The sequence below is a fragment of the Magnolia sinica genome, chromosome 13, assembly GCF_029962835.1.
Source record: "Magnolia sinica isolate HGM2019 chromosome 13, MsV1, whole genome shotgun sequence".
Classification (NCBI taxonomy): Eukaryota; Viridiplantae; Streptophyta; class Magnoliopsida; order Magnoliales; family Magnoliaceae; genus Magnolia; species Magnolia sinica.
The window spans coordinates 7,229,918-7,254,099 of NC_080585.1; the positions used below are offsets into that span (position 1 = coordinate 7,229,918).

General features: G+C 38.4%; 1 protein-coding gene across 4 annotated transcripts; it reads right to left on the reverse strand.

Moving 5' to 3' along the window:
* Positions 1-1,420: 1,420 nt before the first annotated feature.
* LOC131222617 (uncharacterized) lies at positions 1,421-21,435 on the reverse strand. 4 transcript variants are annotated; one of them, XM_058217760.1, is made up of 11 exons: positions 21,195-21,434; positions 19,123-19,217; positions 17,610-17,677; positions 16,964-17,007; positions 7,590-7,667; positions 6,502-6,655; positions 5,336-5,512; positions 2,778-2,843; positions 2,576-2,690; positions 1,715-1,748; positions 1,421-1,672 (listed from the first exon to the last, which is right to left on the reverse strand). In XM_058217760.1, exons 1-9 carry the CDS (start codon positions 21,335-21,337, stop codon positions 2,580-2,582), a joined length of 936 nt encoding a protein of 311 aa, XP_058073743.1. In that variant the 5' UTR covers positions 21,338-21,434; the 3' UTR covers positions 1,421-1,672; positions 1,715-1,748; positions 2,576-2,579. The 4 variants fall into 4 exon arrangements, with proteins under 4 accessions (XP_058073743.1, XP_058073742.1, XP_058073744.1 ...); XM_058217759.1 differs by having other exon boundaries at positions 1,421-1,748; positions 21,195-21,432; XM_058217761.1 differs by lacking the exon at positions 7,590-7,667 and having other exon boundaries at positions 1,421-1,748; positions 21,195-21,435.
* Between the last annotated feature and the right edge of the window lie 2,747 nt (positions 21,436-24,182).

Sequence of the window (24,182 nt, forward strand, 5' to 3'; positions counted from 1 at the left end):
TTGTCTATAGTTGTCTGTATTGGATGAAAAATAATAATAATAATAATAATAATAATAATAATAAACAAAAAATCAAAATCAAGACAAGTTTAAATTTTCCACTGGCATAAGGTTTTTCTTGTATTACTAAATGCCTTGATCAACTTAGTCTTGATAAGCAAAAAAAAAAAAAAAAAACAAACACGCACTGACACCACACCAGTGGTTTTTCACCACAATGGGTGGTCCAAACCCATGACCACGTGTTGAAACTCTTGCGAGTCTACCACACACCCAAGCACTCTTCTTGTGATATGCATGTTAAGTAAGTGTTACCATCCATCTTTAGCCACATTAAATATGCCACATTGGACCTTATATGCTCTTAATTACTGCATTTCCTGCATGTGTTAAGTTGTACATGTAATGCATGTGTCGCCATATTCATCAAGCATTCCAAATATGCCATTGTACATCTTCAAACACCTGCATGCACCATATGTCATCATATATTTTCAAGCACAACACATACGCCACATGTTTTATGTTTTCAATGTACGCCTATGCCACATAAGCTAAATAATCCATCCTTATTTCAGGTATAACTAGTGAAGGATAATGACTAAGACAAATTAGACTAAGATAAGCCTGATTTAAGCTGTCTTGAACTAAACTTTTATTACTATCAAACAGACCCTTAGGAGAGTAAATTGGTGGAACCAATCAACCTTGTCATGCTCCTAGCCCATAGAGAAACCAACGATCTAGATGCAAGACTGCAAGACTGCAAGCTGCCAAGCTCAGCTGGAATAGCATTTGGCCCCAAAAATTCAGAGTGAGGCCCAGCCCCAAGATGATTAGTCAGTCCTAAGCTTGAATCCACCCAAAAACAGATGGGCCAGGTCCCTACCTTTGCTTTCATAGTTTTCATGCTCAACATAGTTCAGTGTCTAGAAGGCACCCAAAAGAGGTCCCAACTCACAGACATGTCATAGCCTTGACAGATGATTTCCTAGTGGGCCTTGAACAACCAGCACCTCCAAGAACATCTGACCCACTTCTAGAGCACGCATGATGGGACGATCAAGCAGTTGCCCTACCAGCCACTATCTAGGAAATGGCCAGTTAAAATAGATTTCAGGATAAGAATAGAAAATTTCGGAATTCAATGTACAGAAATTACACCAATCAGACAGCTGGAATCATCGGTGATTTTGATCAATGTCCACAAGGTGGTCTGATCGATTAACAGTTCCAATAGACCCACTTGTACGGTGGAGATGTCAGACACAAGTGAGCCCTCTCCAAGGAGAGCTCAACAGCCTCTCTAGCTTTTCTCGTTCCGAATATCAAGGTGCTCTAAAACACCTGGATACGGTACGGCTAAAGCCATCAATGCTGCCATCGCATTCATCTCACAAATTACAAGCACAGCTAAAACTTCCTAAAAATGCTTTTATTATTACCCAAACCCAATAGAGGAAGAACCAAATGTTCAGTTCTGCATCCACAAGAACCTAATCCAAAATAATGTCACCCACATTAAAAAAACAAAAAAGAGTAGCATACAATGGGAAATAGTTCAAACAGCCAATGCTGACTTGGATAACCAAATCCAAATTGCCACAACCTTTCATTGGCTATAGCAATCTCGGAAGGTGATCCAATAATGGTGTAGACAGAAGATGAAATACGTACATGAATCTATTTTTACCAATCTTATATGCTCTGTGGTCGGTCCCAATCAGCAGCTATCATGCTAGAATATCCTGCACAAAGAAAACATTTTCAGTCCATATTACCCAGCAAATTTCGCCCATCCAATAAAATCAAGTACATTATCAAACTGAAATGCAAAGGAAGCTCACGTGCATGCCACTTATAGCATCAGCATGGCACATTGGTACAAGATCCAAACCATCCATCATGGATGTCCAACTATTTTCATGTGCTGGCTGGTCCACTAAACAGGTTGGCCACAGTATACAAAACAAGCGCATGGCTGAATAAAAACTTGGTCAACGTTGTCTAAGCTGCCAACTCCTTTCTAACACCGTGGCCCACCTAATGAGTTGAACAACCTGATTTTTGGTCAAGAACACTCTGAATGGTCAGACCCGCCTGATGGACAGCTTGGATATCACATCAGTCTCCTATGCTGGCATGGTTAGTGGTGAGTAGATTGAGTGCCTTGTCCATGCATGTGGGCTTAGCAAACATCTTGAGGCATTGGGCTCAGTTTTACGATTACATAAGTTTCAAGTTGGATCTGAAAGGAATGTAAGGCTACTTCCAAATTATGAATGCTCGGAAACATTCATTACTTCCTTGTCATTCCACTTAATTGAACTGAATGCCCACAGTTCAACTTGTGTATCCAAACACAGCCAAACAAGACATAAAACTTCTATCAAGCATTTACGATTTAACCCATCCCCATCCAAAAAGAAATAAAGAAAAAAAATAATCTAATAACAAGAAAATGATGAGCTCAAATAGATGTTCGGAGAGATCATCTAACAAAGGGATGAAGTATTGAAAAGGCGTCACCAAAACCGAAATGCACATAATATTTCCAATTGAAGATGGAACTCACCTCTTTATAAGGCTGACGCCGACAGGTGCTCGGTCATACATACCATCCAATCTTTGAAGTAGGCCTGAACACCTTTCTCCGCAGCAGAAAGAGCACCGAGAGGAGTGACCGAAATCTGGAATCGAATCGATAATACCATGTTAATTACAGTCATCCTCCCCAATTGGAATTTATTTTGTAGAGAAAAATTTAAGTTACTAACATATCCTGCTTTAAGGGCTGCATGGTCCAGATCCGTATCTTCTTCACATTCTGCCTCCCCTACTACCTAGTTGAAATGTCAAAGAGATATTTTAGTATTCATTCAAAAAAGAAAAAACACTACAGTTCTTTGGAGGTCCCCTGCAGAGGAGAGCATATAAATTAACGCAAATGCATACGTCTGGTGAAATGGGGAGAAAGATAATTTGATCAATAATAGAAAGAATCAATTAAAAACAACACAAACTCATATGCGTCGATTCTTTCTCATTAAAGCTCTAATACAACATAAATGCAAATCATGGTAGTCCAAATTTCACACAGAAATTCAACAAACATTTGGTAAGGTTGGTTCATTTTCAATTTCAAGGCACCCATTTCATTATTTTAATGCCATTTTCAGGAAAAGGGGAAATGACAACATGGAGTTATATTTTTGCAGGGGAATATTATTGTCCATGGCAGTAAGAGAAGTTCCCTGGAGTTGTGCGGATCAGTGTTCGAAATATCAGTATCGCGTTACATATCACAATCTTGGGATACGGATACGTATCGGTTATCACATGGGATATATCAGTTATAACGTGTAACGTATTGTTGTTGTTGGAAACATGGGGAAACATTGGGAAATTGGTTGAAATTTTTGATGAAACTGTGGTTGTTAAAAAAGACATCAATACACACTAATAAATTAAAACGTTACAGAAAACAAGTACACATAATAGGTTTTCTTTGTACGGGGTCATAATGTATGTGTTGTTTATTCATATATTTTATAAATGTAAGAAGACGTGTGGAAACACAAGCAATACATTCAAAAGCAAAAGAAGAATCACTAAATTAGGTTACATAAATGTTTGTAAACGATTTGTGAGAAATTGGGAAATTTTGATTTTTTTTCCAATTTTCCACAACTTGGCCCATCTCCTCCAAATCTTGTAATTGAAGCTCCCAATCCATTTTGCATGAAAAAGCATGGATTTGTAACAATTTGACACTAATTTAACATGATTTATAGAAAATAAAAGGATCAAAATTCGAAAATGCTCACCAAATCGAACAAGTGGGATATATTGCACTACTTGTGTGTTTCGTATCGCACTGGTGGGATACAAGATATATCGTGGGAGATATCGGCCGATGTTGTCGATATTTAAACACTGGTGCGGATGCAATATAAATTTCATAAATTCAGTAAAATCTGACATCACATGTATGTGGAAGTTACAGTTTCAATTTTGAGGCACTCATTTCATTATTTTAATGCCATTTTCAGGAAAAGGGGAAATGATGACATGGAGTTATATTTTTGCAGCGGAATATTATAGTCCATGGCAGTAACAGAAGTGACCTGTAGTTGTGTGGATGCAATAGAAATTGAGTAAATTGAGTAAAATCTGATGGCGCGTGTATATGGAAGTTACAGCAATTGTTGACAAATTTCATTAATTCCAGGTTTTTCAAAGAGAAACTTCTTGCATGCCACCATCTACAATCAATCTATGTTTTAATCTTATGCGCATGAATGCAAAAGATTCAAGTAGATTAAAAAAAAACTATGGTCAGTACTGGATAGCAGTTTTGCCAAGTATAGCCCAGCCCATCTACACAACAACCCATGTGCCAAGCTCGCTTACGTGTGAGAGATTAGAACCATCCATCACCATCAGGTCGATCCTACCTTGTAGATGCCCTCATCCAAAAAAATCGGGGCTGTCTATTCACCAGGTGGGCCATAGTTAATAAAATAAGTTGAGGGTTAAAACTATGTTTTTTTTATCCATCTTTTCATTTCGACTGCTGTGGCCAACTAGATGAATGGGCAGGCCTCATTTTCCAACCAGGGCACCTATGTAGTGGGGGCCCAGCTACAAATTGGGAGCTATAAAGCAGATGTCCACCACCATGGCAATCCTCGCACATTGCTGGTAGAGTGTAGATTGGCTGGGCTTGTGGGGTTAATGAACCCCTACTGGTGCACATCCCATCTCAAATCACTATATCAATATATAATTCCAGCAATCCTTGCTTATGCGAAGCTTAGCTTAATGGAAAAAGTTTTAAAACAACAATACTAGATATCTTACTTCAGTGAAACAAAATCAATTTAACTTCCAGAAAAAACAAAAATGATAGCCATGAAAAGTGAATAACAAGCATCACTTGAATTCTAACATGGAAGTCATGTAGATGAAAAGATGGAAACTATAAATTTTTACGATGCTCAATTGAAACAAATGGCTTTTTTTTCTTTCTTTTATTTTTGTTCGACGAACATATGCCATCACATTTGTGACTTGCAAATGGAAATTACAGAAGTGGGGGATATTTTTTTACCCAAAATGATGCCCGCCACATCAACATTTTGGACACAAAAAGGCAGGCCCTGCATGTAGGGTTTATTGAGCCAAACAAATTGCTCAATCAGGCATTATATGCTTCTTCAAGAGACTAAAATCAGCAATTACAAATGAGAAGCTTAAAGTTATGAGTCGATAAGCTTCAAGAGCAAACTAACAAGTTCTTGCAAATAAAGATTTTGCAACGAAGGGATCAAACCTCTCTCTTGAACACAAGGTGTTCTTGTGATGGAGTTGATGAGCTCTTTTCTGACCCTTTTATTGAGTCAGCCTCCATATCCATGGTTAATGTACTCCTTCTGCCTTGAGTGCTAGGGGTGATTTGCTTCCACCCAACTTTGATCATATACTTTCCTTGTTCGGTCAGCTTATAACCCTATAGGAGACCACAAGAAATAAAAGAATCGTGACAGCGCCATAATTATCTTTGGGTATACACTACCAAAATGCAAATAAATTGCCACAAATGGAACTGTCAGTGTCAAATTATTGACAAACTAGATGGTTTGACAGCTGATTACTTGGTTCTTTTAATGAGCTCAGGGTTTACTTGCATTCGGGTCAAAAGATTATGAATTTCCATACTAATATACGGTAGCTGAATCTCTGATTGTATGAAGTTCTTGACAAAGTTCAATTCTGCATGTGCGTTGAGACCACTTTCAAGCTAGGAATCTATATCACTGACTCACTCGATTCATCAAACAAGTTTCCATTCTCATGATAAACCAGCATTATTTATAGGCAGCAAAATGGATTTCATATTGGGTGCCAGCATGGCACATAGAAGAAGCTTTGAGAAACTTGGAGTGAAAGACACCATTCAAATAAAATGATCAATGAAAACCATTAAAGTTCAAGAAACTTGAAGGAAACCAAAAATAACATTTGATATCTATTTCTTGGGAAATGGTTGCACCAATTGGTACACAAGGGACTGTGCATCAAAAAACTGCCACCACCCACCAATGGTGGTGGAAATCTCTATTACATCGAAATGGGATTCTCACCCACTTCTTCATAAATTGACAGAAATCCTATTCTGAATGTGCATTGGATTCCCACACACCACTTATGGACAGCAGGAGATCTTAGTACACAATCTCCTGCGCACCAATACCAACACAGAAATGAGGTATCTATTTTTTAAATTTTCTTCCCCATTCTAGAGTTTTTTTTTTTTGGTTGAATTGAGATCTGACAAATAACTTGAGCTTGAGTCTTTTGACTGACGAACAGATGGTAAGATATATGACCACTACCTGTAGCTTCCCTATAGAAGTCTGAAGATAAAGAGATTATCTTTGGAGAATGTTATCAACAGATGAAAGTGTAAATAACATATAACCTAGTCCCGAAAATTACCTTATGATGTACAACATCTGTTGGCAAATCTATATTTAAAAAAGATCCTTGAGGAAAGGTTCTGTTCTTGATCTCAGCAATGATTGCATTTATGATGGGCAAACAAGCCTCTGCTCCGATTTTGAAGTCACTAATGCTGCTCCTACCTTCCAACCTGAAAGTTCATTTCCCTAGTAAGCGATGAAAAGTCAAAGCATTTCCATCCAATGTGTGTGTGTGTGTGCACATGTGCGTGTGAATGCATGCATGCAACCATGTATATATGTAGACAGATAAAAGTGAAAGCATTTACATCTAATGTGTGTGTATGCATGCATGCAACCATGTATCTATGTAGACAGATGGATAGATAGATAGATAGATAGATAGATATAGAGAGACAAAAAGATAGGGGAAGTTCTTCCTTCTCTATAGAAATATATATATATATATATATATATATATATATAGAGAGAGAGAGAGAGAGAGAGAGAGAGAGAGAGAGACAGGCACAGAGAACAAATAATTTATTAAAAAAGGAGCAAAAGCGCAAGAGAAAACAGGCCCACACCACTGCCTAAACTACGACAGGAGGCCAGCCGAGGCTGCCTTAATTCTCCATAGGAATATTGTCCTACTAATTCGCCCCATTCCTTTTATTCTAAGTATTCTTTATGTTTGTTTTGGACTGCTTTCCATCAATTCAGCCGAGTCAACTATTTAAGCATGTCCATGCAGGATAACAACCTGCTGATTAAAAAAAGAAAAAGAAAAGCACAAGAAACAATTGGAGACAGGGCCTTGGAAATAGTTTTATGATAACTTAAACACCAAGTCAGGCAACCACAATTCTAACAAAGAAAAACTAGAGGTTTTCCAAACAAATGGTCACAACTGGAGAAGAAAATGCCAACAAACTTACGTGTAACCGCTTCATACCTATTAACTATGAAATGAAATGCTAAAAATGTATATGGTAGGCAACAGCTACTTCAATCTCCTCTTATTAATTCATTCATTTTCCTGTCTAAGGGCTCCAAGTTTGAAAAAAAGGTATTAGCATGATTTCAGTCACACGATGACAGATGTACTTGTACAGTTGTACATACCAGTCTAATGATATAGCTATAGAAGGCACCCCATATAAGAACGCCTCTCGAGCACCAGCTACCGTCCCAGAGTACACACTGCAAGTGTAGAAAAAGGAAGAAAATTCCATCTGGGTAATAAGCAGAAGTCACGGCTAACCACCGGTTTATAAAACAAGCACACGTAATTGGTGAAATGGTTAACCAAGTTAACATCCAAAAGGAAAATAAAATAAAATAAAATAAAAAAGTTCAAGAGTGCTGTTATCCTGCTCATAAAAAAATATTTAAAGAGACAATGCAACCAAAATAACTTGATGAATCCACCATTATGCTTGATTTCAGTCGAGTACAAAATAACAAACGGATGTGCATGATGACTATTTAACTGAACTAAAATCAAATGAGAAATGCTATTATGCAGCTTGCATCATTAAGTTTCTATGCAACTCCAACCCCACTGCACCCATGTCAAAGACGTGTGGTGACCATGACTGATGTATCTGCTGGGCCACTGCATGGATGAGTTACAGGCTAGAAATTGCAGTGGGTGAACAGCTCTGGTTGTCCAAATGTTGTGAGTTTTGTTGGTTGCATGTGGACCATTTGTACAACTGTTCCTTCTGCAGGCCACTGATCAGATGACTACGCAGTTAAATCACCTTGCATTTTGGTATGGCCTATCAACATGGTTGCAAACCACCAAAAGTCCCGATCACCACATTTGCCACATGTACCACGAGAGCTGCATAGTTCTAAGACACAAGCTTCCAACTAGCATTTCTAATATCAAATTCCATGCATTAGTGCTACATTCATGAAGACATTTATGAGATGACAAGGCTGGGGAATAACACCAAGAGGGAACTAAACTGAACTGGATGCATGGAATCTAAGTTTACAGTTGATATCAACCATTATCGTACCAGAAATCCACTGAATAACACGTTACCTTTAAAAAAAATATATGTTTCTTCTTCTTTTCTTTAGCCTTTGGGTTTTGAGTGTTAGTAATTTGATCTTTCATGCATATCAACCATAAGAAGATGAACTTCAAACAACCCCATACAGTTGAAATCATTGCAGTAGAATGTTGAGAATTTGACCATATGCGGTTTTCAACCTTTCATCAAAGGGCGATTCATGCATCAAATACATGATATGTCAAAACTACATAAATACATGAAGGAAGAAAGTGCATTATGGCCAGCTTAATGGAGTAAAAGAACAGGTTCCAAAGAATGTAGTAGAAGATGAGGGTAGGTGCTAGGACTACAATATTGGAAGAGGAAAAGAAGGGGAGAGAGAGAGAGAGAGAGAGAGAGAGAGAGAGAGAGACGAGACGAGAAGAATGAAAAAAGAAAAGGAGAAGTTAAGGCCGTCTGCCCTATTCTCTTTCTTTTATTTTATTTAAAAATTAAAAAAAAAAAAAAAAAAAACTTATAACAAAATTACAAATAAGCCTCTCAAATTCCTTTTATTACAAAGTGCTCCTTATAAACTCTATCTCTATCCTCCCCATCAAGCTGGGCATAAATGTTTATCATGCCAAGCTTGTTAAGAATAGGTTCTAACTTTGTCTTAACAACTCCCTTAGTGAAAATGTCAGCACGCTGATTCTTAGTCGTTACAAAAGGTAAGCAAAGTTATTGAGAGATAACTTGCTTATAGACAGTGTTGTCAAATATCGTACGATTTATTATTCAAATCATACAATTTGAATCGTTTCGTACGATCGTACAATGTAGATCATATTGTTGAATCGCAAATGGGCTATTATCGTACGATTCGAGTCAGAATCGTACGATTTGATATTTGCATCAAAAAACCAGCATTTTCCCATGGAAATTTCAAAAAAAAATTCCCTTGTGCAATTTTTTTAGGGTTTTTGTTTTTAAAAGCTATTTAGGCTCCACATGGATTAGAATATCACTTCTTTTGGTACTTTTGAGAGATTTTGGAGACTTTTGGAGGTTGTGAGCCATAGGAAACCTACAAAAAGAAAACAACATATTTTCTTCGTCGCTCAACAGAATTGAACGCCGCTTGTTGCATTCAATTTCTACATTAAAATAGGTAAGAATACATATAAAATAATCATTTAATCTTTTCTATTTCATTTCTTTCATATTTAGGTGAGAATATGCATTTTCGGAAGAAAAAAAATCATATATTCCGGTTTTTTCAGTTTTTGCTATTTTTTTAGGACTCTTGCTTTTAAAAGCTATTTAGGCCCCACATACATTATAATATCACTTCTTTTCTTTCTTTTGAGAGAGATGTGATATTTTAAATTTGTGTGGGCCTAAATAGTTTTTTTTTTCAAGATTTTTCGCATTTATTTCAATAGTTTTCTCATTTTTTAATCATTTATAATCTTTTATGTTTGTATTGGCCTAAATAGTTTTTTTCCTTAATATGTAGGCTCGTCACCTGTGTGTTGATTATTGTTGAGCATTAGAGATGGGAAATAAATCAAAGACCAAGGACAATGATCTTAAATGGGAATATTCTTCAAAAATGGATGCAAAAAATAATCTCCACCTAAGATGTAATTTTTGTGAGAAAGCATATTGGGGAGGTGTATTTCGAATGAAACATCACCTAGCCCAAATGAAGTAAAATGTAGCAGCATGTCCACAAATCAGTGATGATATAGCAGAAAAATTCAAGAATTTGTTGGATTGTAATATTAGTGAGAAGAAAAAACTGGAAGAAATGGCGTACGATGTTGGAAGAGTTCCTATTATTGATGATGTAGATGAAATGGGTGGACGAAAAAGAAAAAGAACTGTGGATGATTTTATGGGAAGAAAGAGTGAACCAAAAGAAAAACAACAAGCCACTCTAAATAAAATCTGGAAGAAGGGAGATAGAGACAGTGTGTGCATTTCCATTTATCATTTCTTACATGTGAATGCTCTACCTTTAACCTTGTAAACAACCCATTCTTCACACCTATGATAGAAGTGGTTGCTACATCTGGGTCGGGATTGAAGCTTCTGTCGTATCACGAAGGAATAATTTTTTTAAGATGGAAGTTGAGTCGATAGAGAAATCTATTGATATTTGTAAGAAGGAATGGGCGAACACCGGATGCACAATAATGTTAGATGGGTGGACCGATGGAGTGAATCGGTCTATTACAAATTTTTTTGTTAATAGTCCAACTAGTACTATATTTTTTAGATCTGTTGATACGTCTAACATTTTAAAAAAATGTGGACAATTTGTCAGGCTTACTCAAGTCAGTTATTGATGAAGTGGAGGAAGAGACGTAATACAGGCCGTTACAAATAGCACATCCACCTATACGAAGATGGGTCAAATGTTAATAGAAAAGATAGACGTTTTGGTCTCCATGTGCGGCCAATTGCATAGACTTAATGCTTACAGACATTGGAAAGTTGCAAGTTCATTTAGAGATTGTGGCAAAAACAATGGTTATAACAGTTTATATTTACAAACACTATTGGATCTTGAATTTAATGAGGAAACACACAAAGGAGGAGTTGATAAGACCGGCCACAACACGGTTTGCTACATGTTACTTGACTTTGAAAAGCATCCATGAAAATAGAATTGGCTTGAGTGTTTACCTCAAAAAAACGAGAAGGCAACAGCTTCTCCAAGAACGTAAAGGGAAAGCATATTCAAGATATAGTTTTGGCCGATGTAGATTTTTGATCATCTATCAAGTTTTTCTTGAAGACCTCCCATTGGTCAAGGTGCTACAGTTAGTTAATTCAGATGAGAGGCTGGCAATGAGATATATTTATGAAGCGATGGATTGGGCGAAAGAGGCTATAGCGAAGAACTTAAGAGAGGCGAAGAAGCGATATTCAGCCGTATGGAAAATCATACACCAACAAAGGAGTCTTCAGTTGCATAGGCCCTTATATGCAGCGGCTTATTCTTAAATCCTAAATTTCAATATGATGACAATTTCCATCTGGATTTAGAGATTAACACCAGCCTATATGATTGTATTGAAAGAATAGTCCCGGATTCAAGGCAAAGGGTCATCATTGATGAGCAGATGAATAAGTTTAAAATGGTTTATGGCTTATGGTTTATTTGGAAGAGAGACGGCAAAATTAGCTAGAACGGCAAAGCAACCAAGTAATTTTACTTACAATTATTTTGCTTCTTTGAGTTTGATGGTGTGCCTATGGTTTATGAATTGGAACGCCATGTCTTAGACAATTTATATTTCTGCAAGATATCAGATCACGATAAGGCGTATCTAGAGAGACATATAGAAGAGCAAGAAATCAAGGAAGCAATTGATGTGTTGGGAAGCGATAAGGCTCTAGGCCCGGATGGTTTTCCTATTCATTTCTACCAAGTTTTTTGGGAAGTGGTTATGAAAGATGTGACCGACTTCATTCAAGAATTCGACTCCAAAGGGATTCTTACTAGAGGTATGGGGGGCAACTTTCATAATTCTTGTTCCAAAGAAGGAAAGGGCAGATTCCTTGCATGATTATACGCCCATCAGCCTCATCGAGAGCCCCTACAAAAGTGTTGGCTTCGAGATTTAGAAAGGTCCTCCCTAAGGTTATTTCGGACAACCAAGGGGCCTTTATTGCTGGCAAGCAAATCTTGGACTGCGCCCTTCTTGCCAATGAATGCATTGATGGAAGATTCAAGGCAAAGAAAAAAGGAGTAGTGTGTAAACTTGACATCAAGAAGGCGTACGACCACGTCAATTGGGACTTTATGAATTATATGTTGGAAGGATCAGTTGTCGCGAAAAATGGATTAATTGGATGGGGGAATGCACATCATCAGCTTATTTTTGGTTTTTGATCAACGAAACACCTAAGGGGTTCTTCAAATCATCGAGGGGTATAAGGTAGGGTGACCCATTATCTCCATTCATATTCATAGTAGTAGCACAAGACCTCAGCACAATGTCATATAAAGGCCAGCAACTAGATCTCATTTTAGGATTCCATAGTTCGATGTTTGGACCCACCATATCTCATCTGCAATTTGCAGATGACACTCTTTTAATGTGCGAGGCAGATCCAATCAAGATAGATAACTTGTGAAAAATAGTGGGCTGTTTTGAGGAGGTTTCCAGGCTGAGGATCAATATGCTCAAAAGTGAGATGTTGGGGATAGGGCTATCCGTAGAAGAAACATCTTCCTTTGCATCTATTTTTGGATGCAGATCGGCATCCTTCCCTTCTTCCTACTTGGGTCTCCCCCTATGCGTGGGGAAACCTCCCAAACATTTGTGGAACAAGGTGGCTGAGAGTTTGAATGGAAATTATCAAGATAGAAAGGGAGGCAGTTATCATTCGTTGGTCGCATTACTCTCATTATAGCGGCTCTTTCAAAGCTCCCTCTTTATTTCGTCTCTTTTCAGATGCCCGAAATCAGTTGTAGAGAAACTTGAGAAAACTCAGGAGGGATTTTTTATGGCAAGGGGTGGAGGAACAACATAAATTCCATCTTTTGAGATGGAGTGACGTATGCTTGCCTCTAGTAGAAGGTGGAGCAGGGCTTAGGGATCTCCAGTCTATGAACGCAGCTTTGCTTGGAAAGTGACAGTGGAGATTTGGGGTCGAAGAAGAAAGAGTGTGGAGAGATTTCTTAGCTCACAGATACAGGCTGGAAGATAGAGGATGGGAGACAAAGAAGTCTTCGTTATACCGAGCTTCAGCGATATGAGGAGGCATTCTAGCAGTTTCCCCTTCAGTTATTGCTTCATCAGCCTATTCTTTAGGTATAGGAGACTGTATTAGGTTCTAGGAGGATTTGTGGTGTGGATCGAGGCCCCTTAAGGAAGACTTCCCGAGTCTAGCAGCTTTATCATCGCATTCAAATATCACAGTGGATCGGTGTTATTCTTCCAAAGGTAGGGGAGCATGGTGCCCTCCATGTAAGAGAGGGCTATCAGATTCAGAATGCAATGACTTTGCAAGTCTTCTCCAGCACCTCAAACACTTTTGCCCCTCTCCAGGCTCTTATGATTCTTTGGTATGGTAGGCGTCAGCCTCGGGTTCCCTCTCGGTAAGATCTAAAATATAATCTGGCCTTCTCAAAGTTCTTCCGAACACCCCCAACACACACACACACACACACAAAAAAAGTCTCTCCCTTCATTTGGATGGCGGGTAGGAAATGAATATTAACGATAGACAATCTTCAAAAGAGGGATATGATTCTCCAGAACATGTCTTCTATGTATGAGAAGTACGGAATCTGTAGATCATCTTCTCCTCCATTGCCCTTTTGCTAGCCAGCTTTAGAGTCATATTTTCAATCTATTCGACATCAGCTGGTCAGCACCCCAATCAGTTACGCAATTTTTGTGGGCCTGGAATGGTGTTCAGCTTTCTATAGATAACGTAAGAGTGTGGCAGCTGCTTCTCATGTCTATTTTTTTAGAATAAGCAAATAAACTCTTATTAGTAGAGATGTCAAACAGCCCCTAAGACTACTAAGGTGAAAAGTTGCATAAGAACCAGAAACATCCAAAAGGTAGAGACCATCTGCTTCACGACCACTCCCAATCGTTTTCCTTGTCACCAAGTCTTGGAAAACACAATGAGTGGAAAGGAAGTTACACAGCAATTCAAACTTTTGATAAGACAATAGACAGAAAATTTGTGGATAAATTTAGAACATGAAGCGCAAAAGACAAAGATAAGTGATCATGAAGATTGATATCACCCTGTCCAAAAATGTATGATAGGATACATCTGCAACTCTCACTTTATCCCTTTCAGATGATAGACTGTATAACAGGAAGAAGAAAAAAAAATCGATGACAAACCTGTCATGTGACCAGACACACCTGAATCGATGATCCAAGATGGACTAGATGAAGGATGATTGACAAGGTTAGTAGACGCAACACAAGCATACCTGACTGTGAAAATGAAGTGGAAGCAACCTTCCAGTTGGAAAGAAGATTGTGGAGGCGTTCCAAGTCCACGGAAGATAAGCTGTCCACAGTTGATGAAGATTGTCCAGGGGGAGGAGCAAATATGGCAGAGAAAGTACTAAGTAATACCCAACGAATGAGAAGCAAAGGCAGTAACAAGAACACTAGATGAAGACAACTGTCCCGAGATGTTGAACTTTGTTGGTCGACCATGGAGATCCCAACAAGTCTCCCGCGTATGCGGGGTTTTTCCATAATGATCACATTTCAACTTGTCATTCTCATCAGGCGCTCTATTCTTCCGATTAGGTCATTTTCCACCCCTAGGGTGACCAAAAGAGATTACAAGGGTTGAGTGGTCTCTGGCCTCTGCTAGAAGGAATTGGTTTCACACCTTCTTCCTGCTTTCCTCAATCTACACCAAAGAATAAACTTGGTCCAATGATGGAAGTTCACTTCTCCCGAAAATCTACAAACGGGTCAATTCATATTCAAAATTCAACCCAGCAAAAAAAATCAAATATTTGATTTTGTTAAACTCTTTTTTTATTTCTCTTCTTATCAGCATTAGTAGCACATTGTAATAATTGGTAGTGATCCAACTCTTCCCACAGGCCCTATAGAATGGAGTAATATGTAGCCAAATTTTTTCCCCTGACGGATGGTAGCAATGTCCTGAGGTAACATACAGACACAAGCAATATTCTGTTGCTAGGACTAAGTGCCGGTAAGTTTATCCTAGATTTCTTTAGTCGTCCGCAGGAATAGAAGACCTCTACTAATATGAGGTCGCATAGAACTAAGAAGCCAAGACATTACCATCAAATTTTCTTATTCCCACTTATAGTAGGAGGAAGCTTCCATAACTGATTCTCTAACCCGACCATTCACATACTCTAGTTTCCCTCGCCCGCCGATATACATCTTGATGGATTGAGACCATTTCAAGAAATTCATGCAATCCAACTTCCCAATTGTGATTGGCCACTAAGGTTGGTCGCCATAAAAACCTATTGTAAGAATGAAACTTGAGTCCCTGGAAACAGATGAACTTGTGGCCCCGAAATTGGAAGTCAACATCTTCCCACAAAATAATCCTTATATATTCACAATGAGTAGCAAAAAATATTCACCAGAATATGAAAAGAGCTTAACCAGGAAAAAAACAAATCCAACCAAGAACAAGGTTGTATGACACCTTATCTTCATCAATTTTATCATAATTCTTTCAAATCTTATTGGGGAAGAAAAAAAAAAAAAACGATTCTTGTTTCTAAAGAAATCAAATAGTCAAATCCACCAAACTCATGTGGAAAAAACCCCCACCCACCCCCCCCCCCCCCCCCCAAAAAAAAAAAAAAAAACACAAAAGCCAGAGATAAATAAATAAAACGGTCCACGGTTTTGAGTAATCTCTATTTTGAAAAAAAAAAAAAAAACCTTTAAATACATACCAATAAATGCTGAAAAAATCTTCTAAAACCATCCTCTTCTAAATGCCATAATGTTCTCCATCAAGGGACCTAGCTGAAGGTACACTGCTGATGTCACCCATATGGCATGATGATGTCAACAGTGAGTCCGACCCAAAAACTCCCGAACTTGCTTTGATACCAAGTAGAAAATGAGGGTAGATGCTACAACGGGAAGATTGGAAGAGGAAAAGAATACGAGAGAGGAAGAGAAAGAAGAATGAAGAATGAATGAAAAGAGAAAAGGAGAAGCTAGGGCCTGCTACCCTATTCTCTTTCTTTTATTAAAAACTTATAAAATTACAAATAAGCTTCTCACATTCCTTTTATTATAAAGAGGCAGCCCTTATAAACTATATCTCAACAAAGGTAAAATCAAAAGTAGAAAATTTGAATGGTTAGTGTAGAAAACGGCTTTCTCACATCAGTCAGATCTTAGATATTTTTGCTGATTTTAGAAAAGGAAAATGAGGGATTTGTTTTTGCAAAATCTATGATTATGATATGAACAAAGGTGTCAAAGAAGGAAGATAACAGATCAGCAATTGGCAAGAATATGGTGCATGGTTGCTCCTTAGAACTAAATTACTACATCTCAACATAATCATAATGAAGCAGCAAGAAAACATATGTTCGCTGATTGGTCCATAAATTGCCAAGCGATCATGAGAAAGCCGGTGCAAAATAGGTAGGACAAGGCTATGGTGGGGATGAGAAAGGCAGCCCAAAATAGCTGGAACAAGGAAACGATTTCTATTTTCCTTTTTAAAAAAAAAAAAAATTATTTTTATAGGTAAGCTGAGCTCGAAAGCCAAAACTGAGACCTCAATGCTGAAACACACTTTGTCTACCATTGAACTATGGGCCCGAACCTAGCGACTACAATGACAATCGAACCATCCGTGAATCAAATCATATGATGCTTCTTAAGGATCATAGATAAAGAAGGATTTGTTACTAATAAGCAATAGTAAGGTGCACAATAGTAAAAAAACAAGATGAGCTAAGGATATGTTACTAACATGTGATATCCAGCATTGCTACCCATGTTGATACCACTGACTACCTGTAATCATGTATCGGATTAAAGATGGCAATAGGTAACGAATTAAAACATGGTCATGTGGCAAGTTTTGCAAAGTAGGAAGCTTGTAGCACACTCTTAACTTCTATAAAGTATGAATAATATGATCATCAACCCGAGACAGGTAATGCATCATCGAGTTTCCATTCTGATAGGCCCCACTACCATCCCCGAAGATCTCCCAGTTGGAAGATCCAAGCCATCCAACCTTTGGCCTCTTTCAGTTGAATAGACCAGGCGATCAGCAGGCCTCAGGCCTAGATTTTGAACTGGTGAGCCAGGCCTATTCAAAATGTTGATTTAGCCTGGCCCAGGCCCAGCCCATTGCCTTCCCTACAGTTGAATGTGGACCAGTGCTTCATTTCTGTTATGAACCAACTAATTGTAGGTTACCAATCAAAGGGTTAACCAATCAATGAGATCTTTCGGGCAAGATACATCCAAGGTGGGGCCAACAGACCAACCTTCTGGACTCACTGTACTGTGGGCCCAGCAGACAACCATGGCAAATGTACATGTTGCCTAAGTGAGAACTGTTTACAAACATGAGAAAATTTCTTTGAAATAAAAGTTCTATGAGCTACCAAATCAGGAATTTGGCCCTGAAAGAGTGCTTTAGAGATTCCTAAGGAAGCACAATCTGCCGGCGTTCCTGAAAACAATAGAATTCAGTTCTGGTTAGAAACATTTATAATAGCAACTTGAATATTGGTGCTGTATATTTTCATGTTGCCATCTTGTAAACTATAATAATAAGGCGATGAATGGTTTACTGAAAGTAGATCACTTCCATATTATGAGTTTGCCAAGCAAATAAAGAATGACATCAGATCCATGACAAGCAACAACCCATATATTGTGTCGATATATTACTGTCAAGAAAACAGCTGCACTTCGCCAACAAAAGAAAACATATTACTGTCAAGAAAAGCTAGTCTACTTCCACCCAATTCAGCCGCACCTTGCCAGGTGAATGGAGCGCGATTTGCTAAAAACCCCATACTTCTCTCCAACAACTTACTTCTGTGTGAAGCTATTTGATGGTTGAGGGTTCCTATCGATTGAAGGATACCCGTGGATTGATTTGACAAATGAAAATGCAAAAGTAGCAGCAAGTCCGGGAACTGGCTTTAAGGACACAACGGTTTCAAGATGATCAGTTTGCAGAACCACCATTTAAAAGCCTAGGATTTGATAGCGCCACCTTCATACTATAAAAAGTGATATAGACGATGCACAAACAAAAGTAATGAGAGGGACAGAGCTACAAATAATCAGTTAAACACAAAAATTTAATCGTCTTTGATGAACTTTGTCTGACAAGAAATAAGGTTGGGGGTAGAACTGTGGACAAAACAAAGCAATACAAATCAGTTCTTGTGCTAAATGAATCTGAAGAGGATTGCAGATATTGTGCGGAAAGAAGGGTTGCAAGAGAGGTTCCATCCATCAAAAGCAGCATGCAAATTTGAGTGACTACGTAGGTGATCAATGGTGGCTATGGGGAGATGACCCTATTTTTAGAAGATCATTGGAAAACAAAAATAAATAAATAAAAGCATATCGGATTGAAATGGTCGCAACCCATGACAATCAAAGCCAATTAAAGTTATAACCGCAGAAGAGATCATATCATTGTAAAACATGCCACCTCTGATGCAGGAAAAAAAAAAACAATAAAACTGTAGGATAAAGCTGCATAAACCCGTCTTAAGGGTTCCTTCAATCACAATAAATAAGAAAAAACATATATTCAAAAGCAAAGTCAGAACTTCAATATTGATGCTACCAATATTGATCAACATGAATTAAAAATTACAGGCTTGAGTGGTTGATTTCAACTTGGATTCCACTGTAACAAGGAAGGTAGCATGGGCATAACGCACAACAGAATGACTAAATTTGATTAAAGCACAAAAGGAGAATATGTCATGCTTGCCTACAGTAAGTAAGGGAGTGATACTTATCACAAGCTAAACCAAAGAATGAGCATGAGTACAAATAATGGAGAATAGTATAAAGAATTTATCAAATACAAATATAAACAAAGTTCAAATACAAGAAAATTAATATAATCTGTTGAAAAACACAGCAAACCTGAAACTGCATAGGCTGTTGCTCCCTGAATTTCAACTCGGTTGGCAAAAATGGTTTGACGCCATGTGATGGCATGACTAGAAGCCGACCTCTCTCTACCAAAAGAGTGCCCAACAAACAAAAGGACCCAAATAAATAGATAGAAGATACGTGGAATATCTGGAAGACTAACACGATAACAATTCAAGCAGTTTATTTCTTGGCATTGCATCTTATGTCAAGCTAGAGGTGCATCAAATATAAAGGCTAATAAGAATACCATACAATACTCTCGACTGCTACACCCATTGGCATTATTTAAACCAGTCCTAGACTAACTTAACCTACAACCTTTTTTACAATCATTTTTCCCTTGAAAATATCTGATATTTTCAAAGGAAAAAGTGGAAACAAAAACTCTGAAAGCATAAAAAGTCAGGTTGTAGTGTTACAGCCCATCATAGGGGGCCGGTTCTCTATTCATATATGGTGGCAGTCTGACATATTTAACCAGCCGGCTTTAGTGAAGCACTTCACAAAAGATTGTGACAAGGAAGCAAAAAGCCAAATCACATACTCAATGTAATAAACTCACATGAAGTAGAAGCGTATGCGTATCTGAACTCTTCCCATGACCACCTACCTCCACTAACTATGTTTTAGATTTCTATTTCTACATATAATTCCAACTTGCCATGGGAAAAAATAAATAAAATTAAAAATTAAAAACAGGTTATCCCAGATTTCACTGGTACGTGTGTGGATCCTGGGACTTCAATTACTGCCATGGTGAATGTTATGAATTCTATGGTGTTTTTCACTACAGGCAATGAAATCGTCCAGACCCCTACACAGCATTGATCAACTGACTGCTCAATAAGAGTTATTGATCTCCGTTTTCAATAATTCTTACTCACGATAGTATTGATCTCCATTTTCAATAATTCTTACTCACGATAGGCCCCCATGAATTGAATCAAAGTCAAATCAATTTGAGGCTGATTTTTTGTGCTCTGTTCAACAGATGTATCCATCTATATGCATGCATGGCTGCTGTAATCAAACCACTCAGTCCTTAAGACTAGTGATGAGCATGCACCTCATCCAACTCATGGATAAAGACCAGATAGTAATGATGTGTTTGGATGCTTAGCTGGAATGAATTGAAATGATTCAGTAAAACATGGGGGAAATAACCAACCTGGATGTCAGGCCATGTTAGTGGGTAACAATGGCCAATCCCCGATTGCAAGTTCAATGCATTTCAAGCTCCGCTAGAGATTATCTGAATTTCTATTAGGTTGCCTGGCTCTTAATTTTTAATAGAATGGGGCAGACCCACTTGGGACATTTCCACTTTATGGAGCTGAATTATTGCGATTCATTTAGATTGAGCATCCAAACGTAGACTACAAATCCATACTACTACCAGCGCTGACACTGTAAAAATCCAATTTTGTTCTCACTAACCCAAAATCTTTAGAGACAATTTATGATAGTATGTTACAAAAAGGTCTGAAACTGGGCCAGGCTTGACCAGGCCCAATCGCCCACTAGCAGAGAACTACACTCCTCATTAGGGCGCTGATCCTTGTTGGGCTTCTATTCAGAGACGGGCCCAGCCCAGTACTTTAGCAGGGCCCAATTGCAGCCTGAATTTCCTATGGCTGTATCGTTCAGACTAATCAATTGAAAAGATGTAGATGTATCAGGAGAGGAAGTGTACGATCCTCAGCCCGAGGATTCTGACAGCATACTCTGGCTCTCAGTTTCCACAAGTAGGACTCGTGGTTCGGTAATCCGGACCGTTGGTCCGACGTGACCCTCCATGGATTTATTGCCCTAAAAAAAATCTCCCAGATCGGATGATCCTTGCCGCCCATTTTGGGCCTTCTTCTCTTGCTTGAAATTGAAGAGGTGGGATAGGCCAATGGAGGAGACCTGTGGGGTGTTATCCATCTGTATTGGGGACTGAAAGGCAAATGGTCTGGATGAACGAACCAGGGGCCCCACCTGCATTAAAAACTGAAAGAACCCAAGTATGGTGAGGGCATCCTCGGGTCGATTACAGATTAGAGAAGTGGCGTACGGACGTGTGGGGAGCGCAGACAAGGACATCGTAGAAATCGGTGGAGATGAGGGCTTGGACGATGGCGCGTAGGCCTGGTGCGTCGATCCCGTCGTCGTTCGTCACCATTATCTTGGGTCGAGGACTCAAGCTCTTTTCTCCTTCCATTTCAGCAGCCGAATCGGGGGGAGAGAGAGAGAGAGAGAGAGAGAGAGAGAGAGAGAGAGAGGAGTTTGGTTTGAAGACGGGATTTCGGGAGAGAGAGAGAGAGAAGGAGAAAGAGAGTATAAAAGGGTGAGTGAGGGAGGGAACTTTCGTGATTTAGATTTTCTTCTAATCGCGTATTTGCGTTCGTTTCTTTTGGCGTTTTGCGTACGCAAAACCCGATGAGAATCGGGGAATTGTCCGAGTCGCGATTCGCGAGTCAGGCTCATATCAGCATCTGAATAGGTTCTTCCCGTGGGACCCACGTGGATGGATGATCGGATGGTTAGAATTCAACCGGCCCATCTTCATTAGGGTCTTGTTGTTGATCAGTCATATTGCAACGGAAGGGCCGAAAATGCTAGGGCAATTTTTTCGTGATTTAAGTTCTCATTTCACAATTATACAAAAAATGTAATTTTGAAATTATGCTTGCCAAACAGGCCTTTTAAGTAGCAATTTTATGTTTTGTTTAGGGTTCGGGGTTTAAGGTTTAGGAAGCAAATGGCTTATTTTTATGTGTGGTTCAGGGTTTAAGGCTTAGGAATACTGAGTAAACTTTGTGGGCGCCCATAGTGATTTGTCTTTTATCCACGCTGTGGTCCATCTGATTTATCATGCGCCGGGGTCCATTTGTTTTACTGTATCATTTTAATGTGTGTGCCCAAAATTAAAGTATATCCAAAGCTCCAGTGGACCACACAAGAAGCCATGTAATGACAGGCGCTACAGAAGTTTTGGATCAAGCTTATATTTGTATTTTCCCTTCATCTATATTTGTGTAACTTTATGGACGGGTCAAGATGACAACTAAATTAACATCATTGTGAGCCCTGGGAAGGTTTCATCAGTGGACATTATTATTCTCATTGTTTCCTTTGGTGTGGTCCACTTTAGTTATGAAAATGATTCGATTTTAGGATAATGTACTAAAATGATTTATAAAAATGGATGTAATATAACGTTGTAGCCCTCTAATACTCGGGTATTAGATGTCTTCGGGCATTACTAAGAAAATGTTTCGATTTATCACATGATTGCACAAGTGCGCGCACGTGTTTTAAACTTAAAATTTTAAAATTTTAAGTGAAAATCCTAATTATATAAACTCTTAACATGATTCGACACGTATGTTAATAAACCCGAATAACTTATAAACTTGTTGGTGAACCCCGACTCTAGAAACTTGAAGCTCAATAAATTCAGTGCCCAAGCAGACCACACCGTATCAAACCGATTGCAAGACTTGGATCATTGGATCCATTATTCATCAATCCTCGAATGTTCAATTAGGCAAAACCCGTGACAGAATTCATCGAATCGAATATTTAATTTGTACGTTAACCTACCCAATCTATTCAATCAGCTCTTCAATCCCTACAATGTTTGAAACCACATTAAACGTAGCACTAAAGCCCCAAGTCAACCAACAGAGTTAAGTGGTCAGACCTTAGAATCTTAAGGTGGCGTAAAATCCCAAATTGCAAAAGAAACCATGTTCAGTCAGTCCAACCTGCAACCTTGTCGATCCAACTGATTTGTGTAGCTTGAGAACCTGAAGAAGACCTTGTTCTGTCAGTTTTCTTCCAACTACCTCAGCTAGTGCATCCCTATAAATAAAAATTTTATTACCAACCATCCAGGCGTAAGCCCAATTACGAGCAACATGGGTAAAGCCAGGTCACTAACTTGTATATGTTGGAGCTAGTGCTCTAATATGATAACCATATGGATGTGATTAAGGCGATCTCAGTTATAGATCATGATGAGCATCAGTCCTTGGTGGACATACTGTTGATTCTCAGTGTATATGTTGCATTCAATCTTAGGCATGGGTTTATTGAAGAGTGATTCCTCTTATCATCCTCAGAACTTAAGGTTAGACGTGACAGTCATTAGCCTAGGAGAGTCATAGTCAATGGATCATAATACCATGTTAGATCATGATCGTCATAGGTGCATAGGACACACCTGTGGACATCGGTTAGTGAGATGTGCAGTTATTTTATATGAGGGGACTGACTTTGGTCGTTATGGATAGTTTCCACCATTGGGAACCAACTTGATGTCGATTTATGCCTTACCCTTACTTTACACATGAATGTGAGTTTGTCATGAATAAAAGATCCAAGTTTTGACCTTTGGTCACTAAAATGGTAGATTAAAATTAAGTCAATAGTCTAAAGGCCCATTAGCCTAAATTGTGATCATGAGACCAGGACCTAATGCTACATAAATGATGATTAATCCTTAAACCTAATAATGTATAAGGGTCACGATCTTGATTGGTCGGTTTTAGCCCTTCGTACGAGGTCCATATAGGAGCTAATAAAGTGGATATAGTTGGGTATTTCCGTTAAGAACCCTTGATTCTTGCACAATCCAACAAGTGATCCATTGATTTGCCTATGAACATGTTTATGCATTTGATATGAACATATCAAAGACCCATAAAATGGTTTTTCCACTAGGCTTATCATTTTTTTTAACCACTAAAAATTATTTGATCGTACTTGATGATAACTTAATTGCTTAGATCTAATGGTTCATTTCTAATTAATTGATATATGATCATTAGTAGATGATCATGATAGTGGAGTGGTTAGATCATGAGTATATACATAGATGGGGGCGAATTAATGCACTTCTCTCACAGTAGATTATAAAGTTGTGCTTAGGGAAACAGAGTACAATACTGATATTCCCTTAAAATCATATCTTTCTTTTCATTTGTTTTTATCCTATCCTAGAGAAGTAGATATGAGAGACCATATATACTTTTTCTCTCATGCGTGTATCAAAGAAAAGA

Bases quoted from the DNA above. Each gene is read 5' to 3' on its own strand.
- LOC131222617 (XM_058217760.1), bottom strand. From the start codon at position 21,337: ATGGAAGGAGAAAAGAGCTTGAGTCCTCGACCCAAGATAATGGTGACG. The intron at 6,656-7,589 runs GTATGTACAACT...ATGAACTTTCAG, and splicing joins ATAGCTATATCATTAGACTG to GTTGGAAGGTAGGAGCAGCA. The intron at 5,513-6,501 runs GTAATTTTCGGG...GGTCTCCTATAG, and splicing joins CAGATGTTGTACATCATAAG to GGTTATAAGCTGACCGAACA.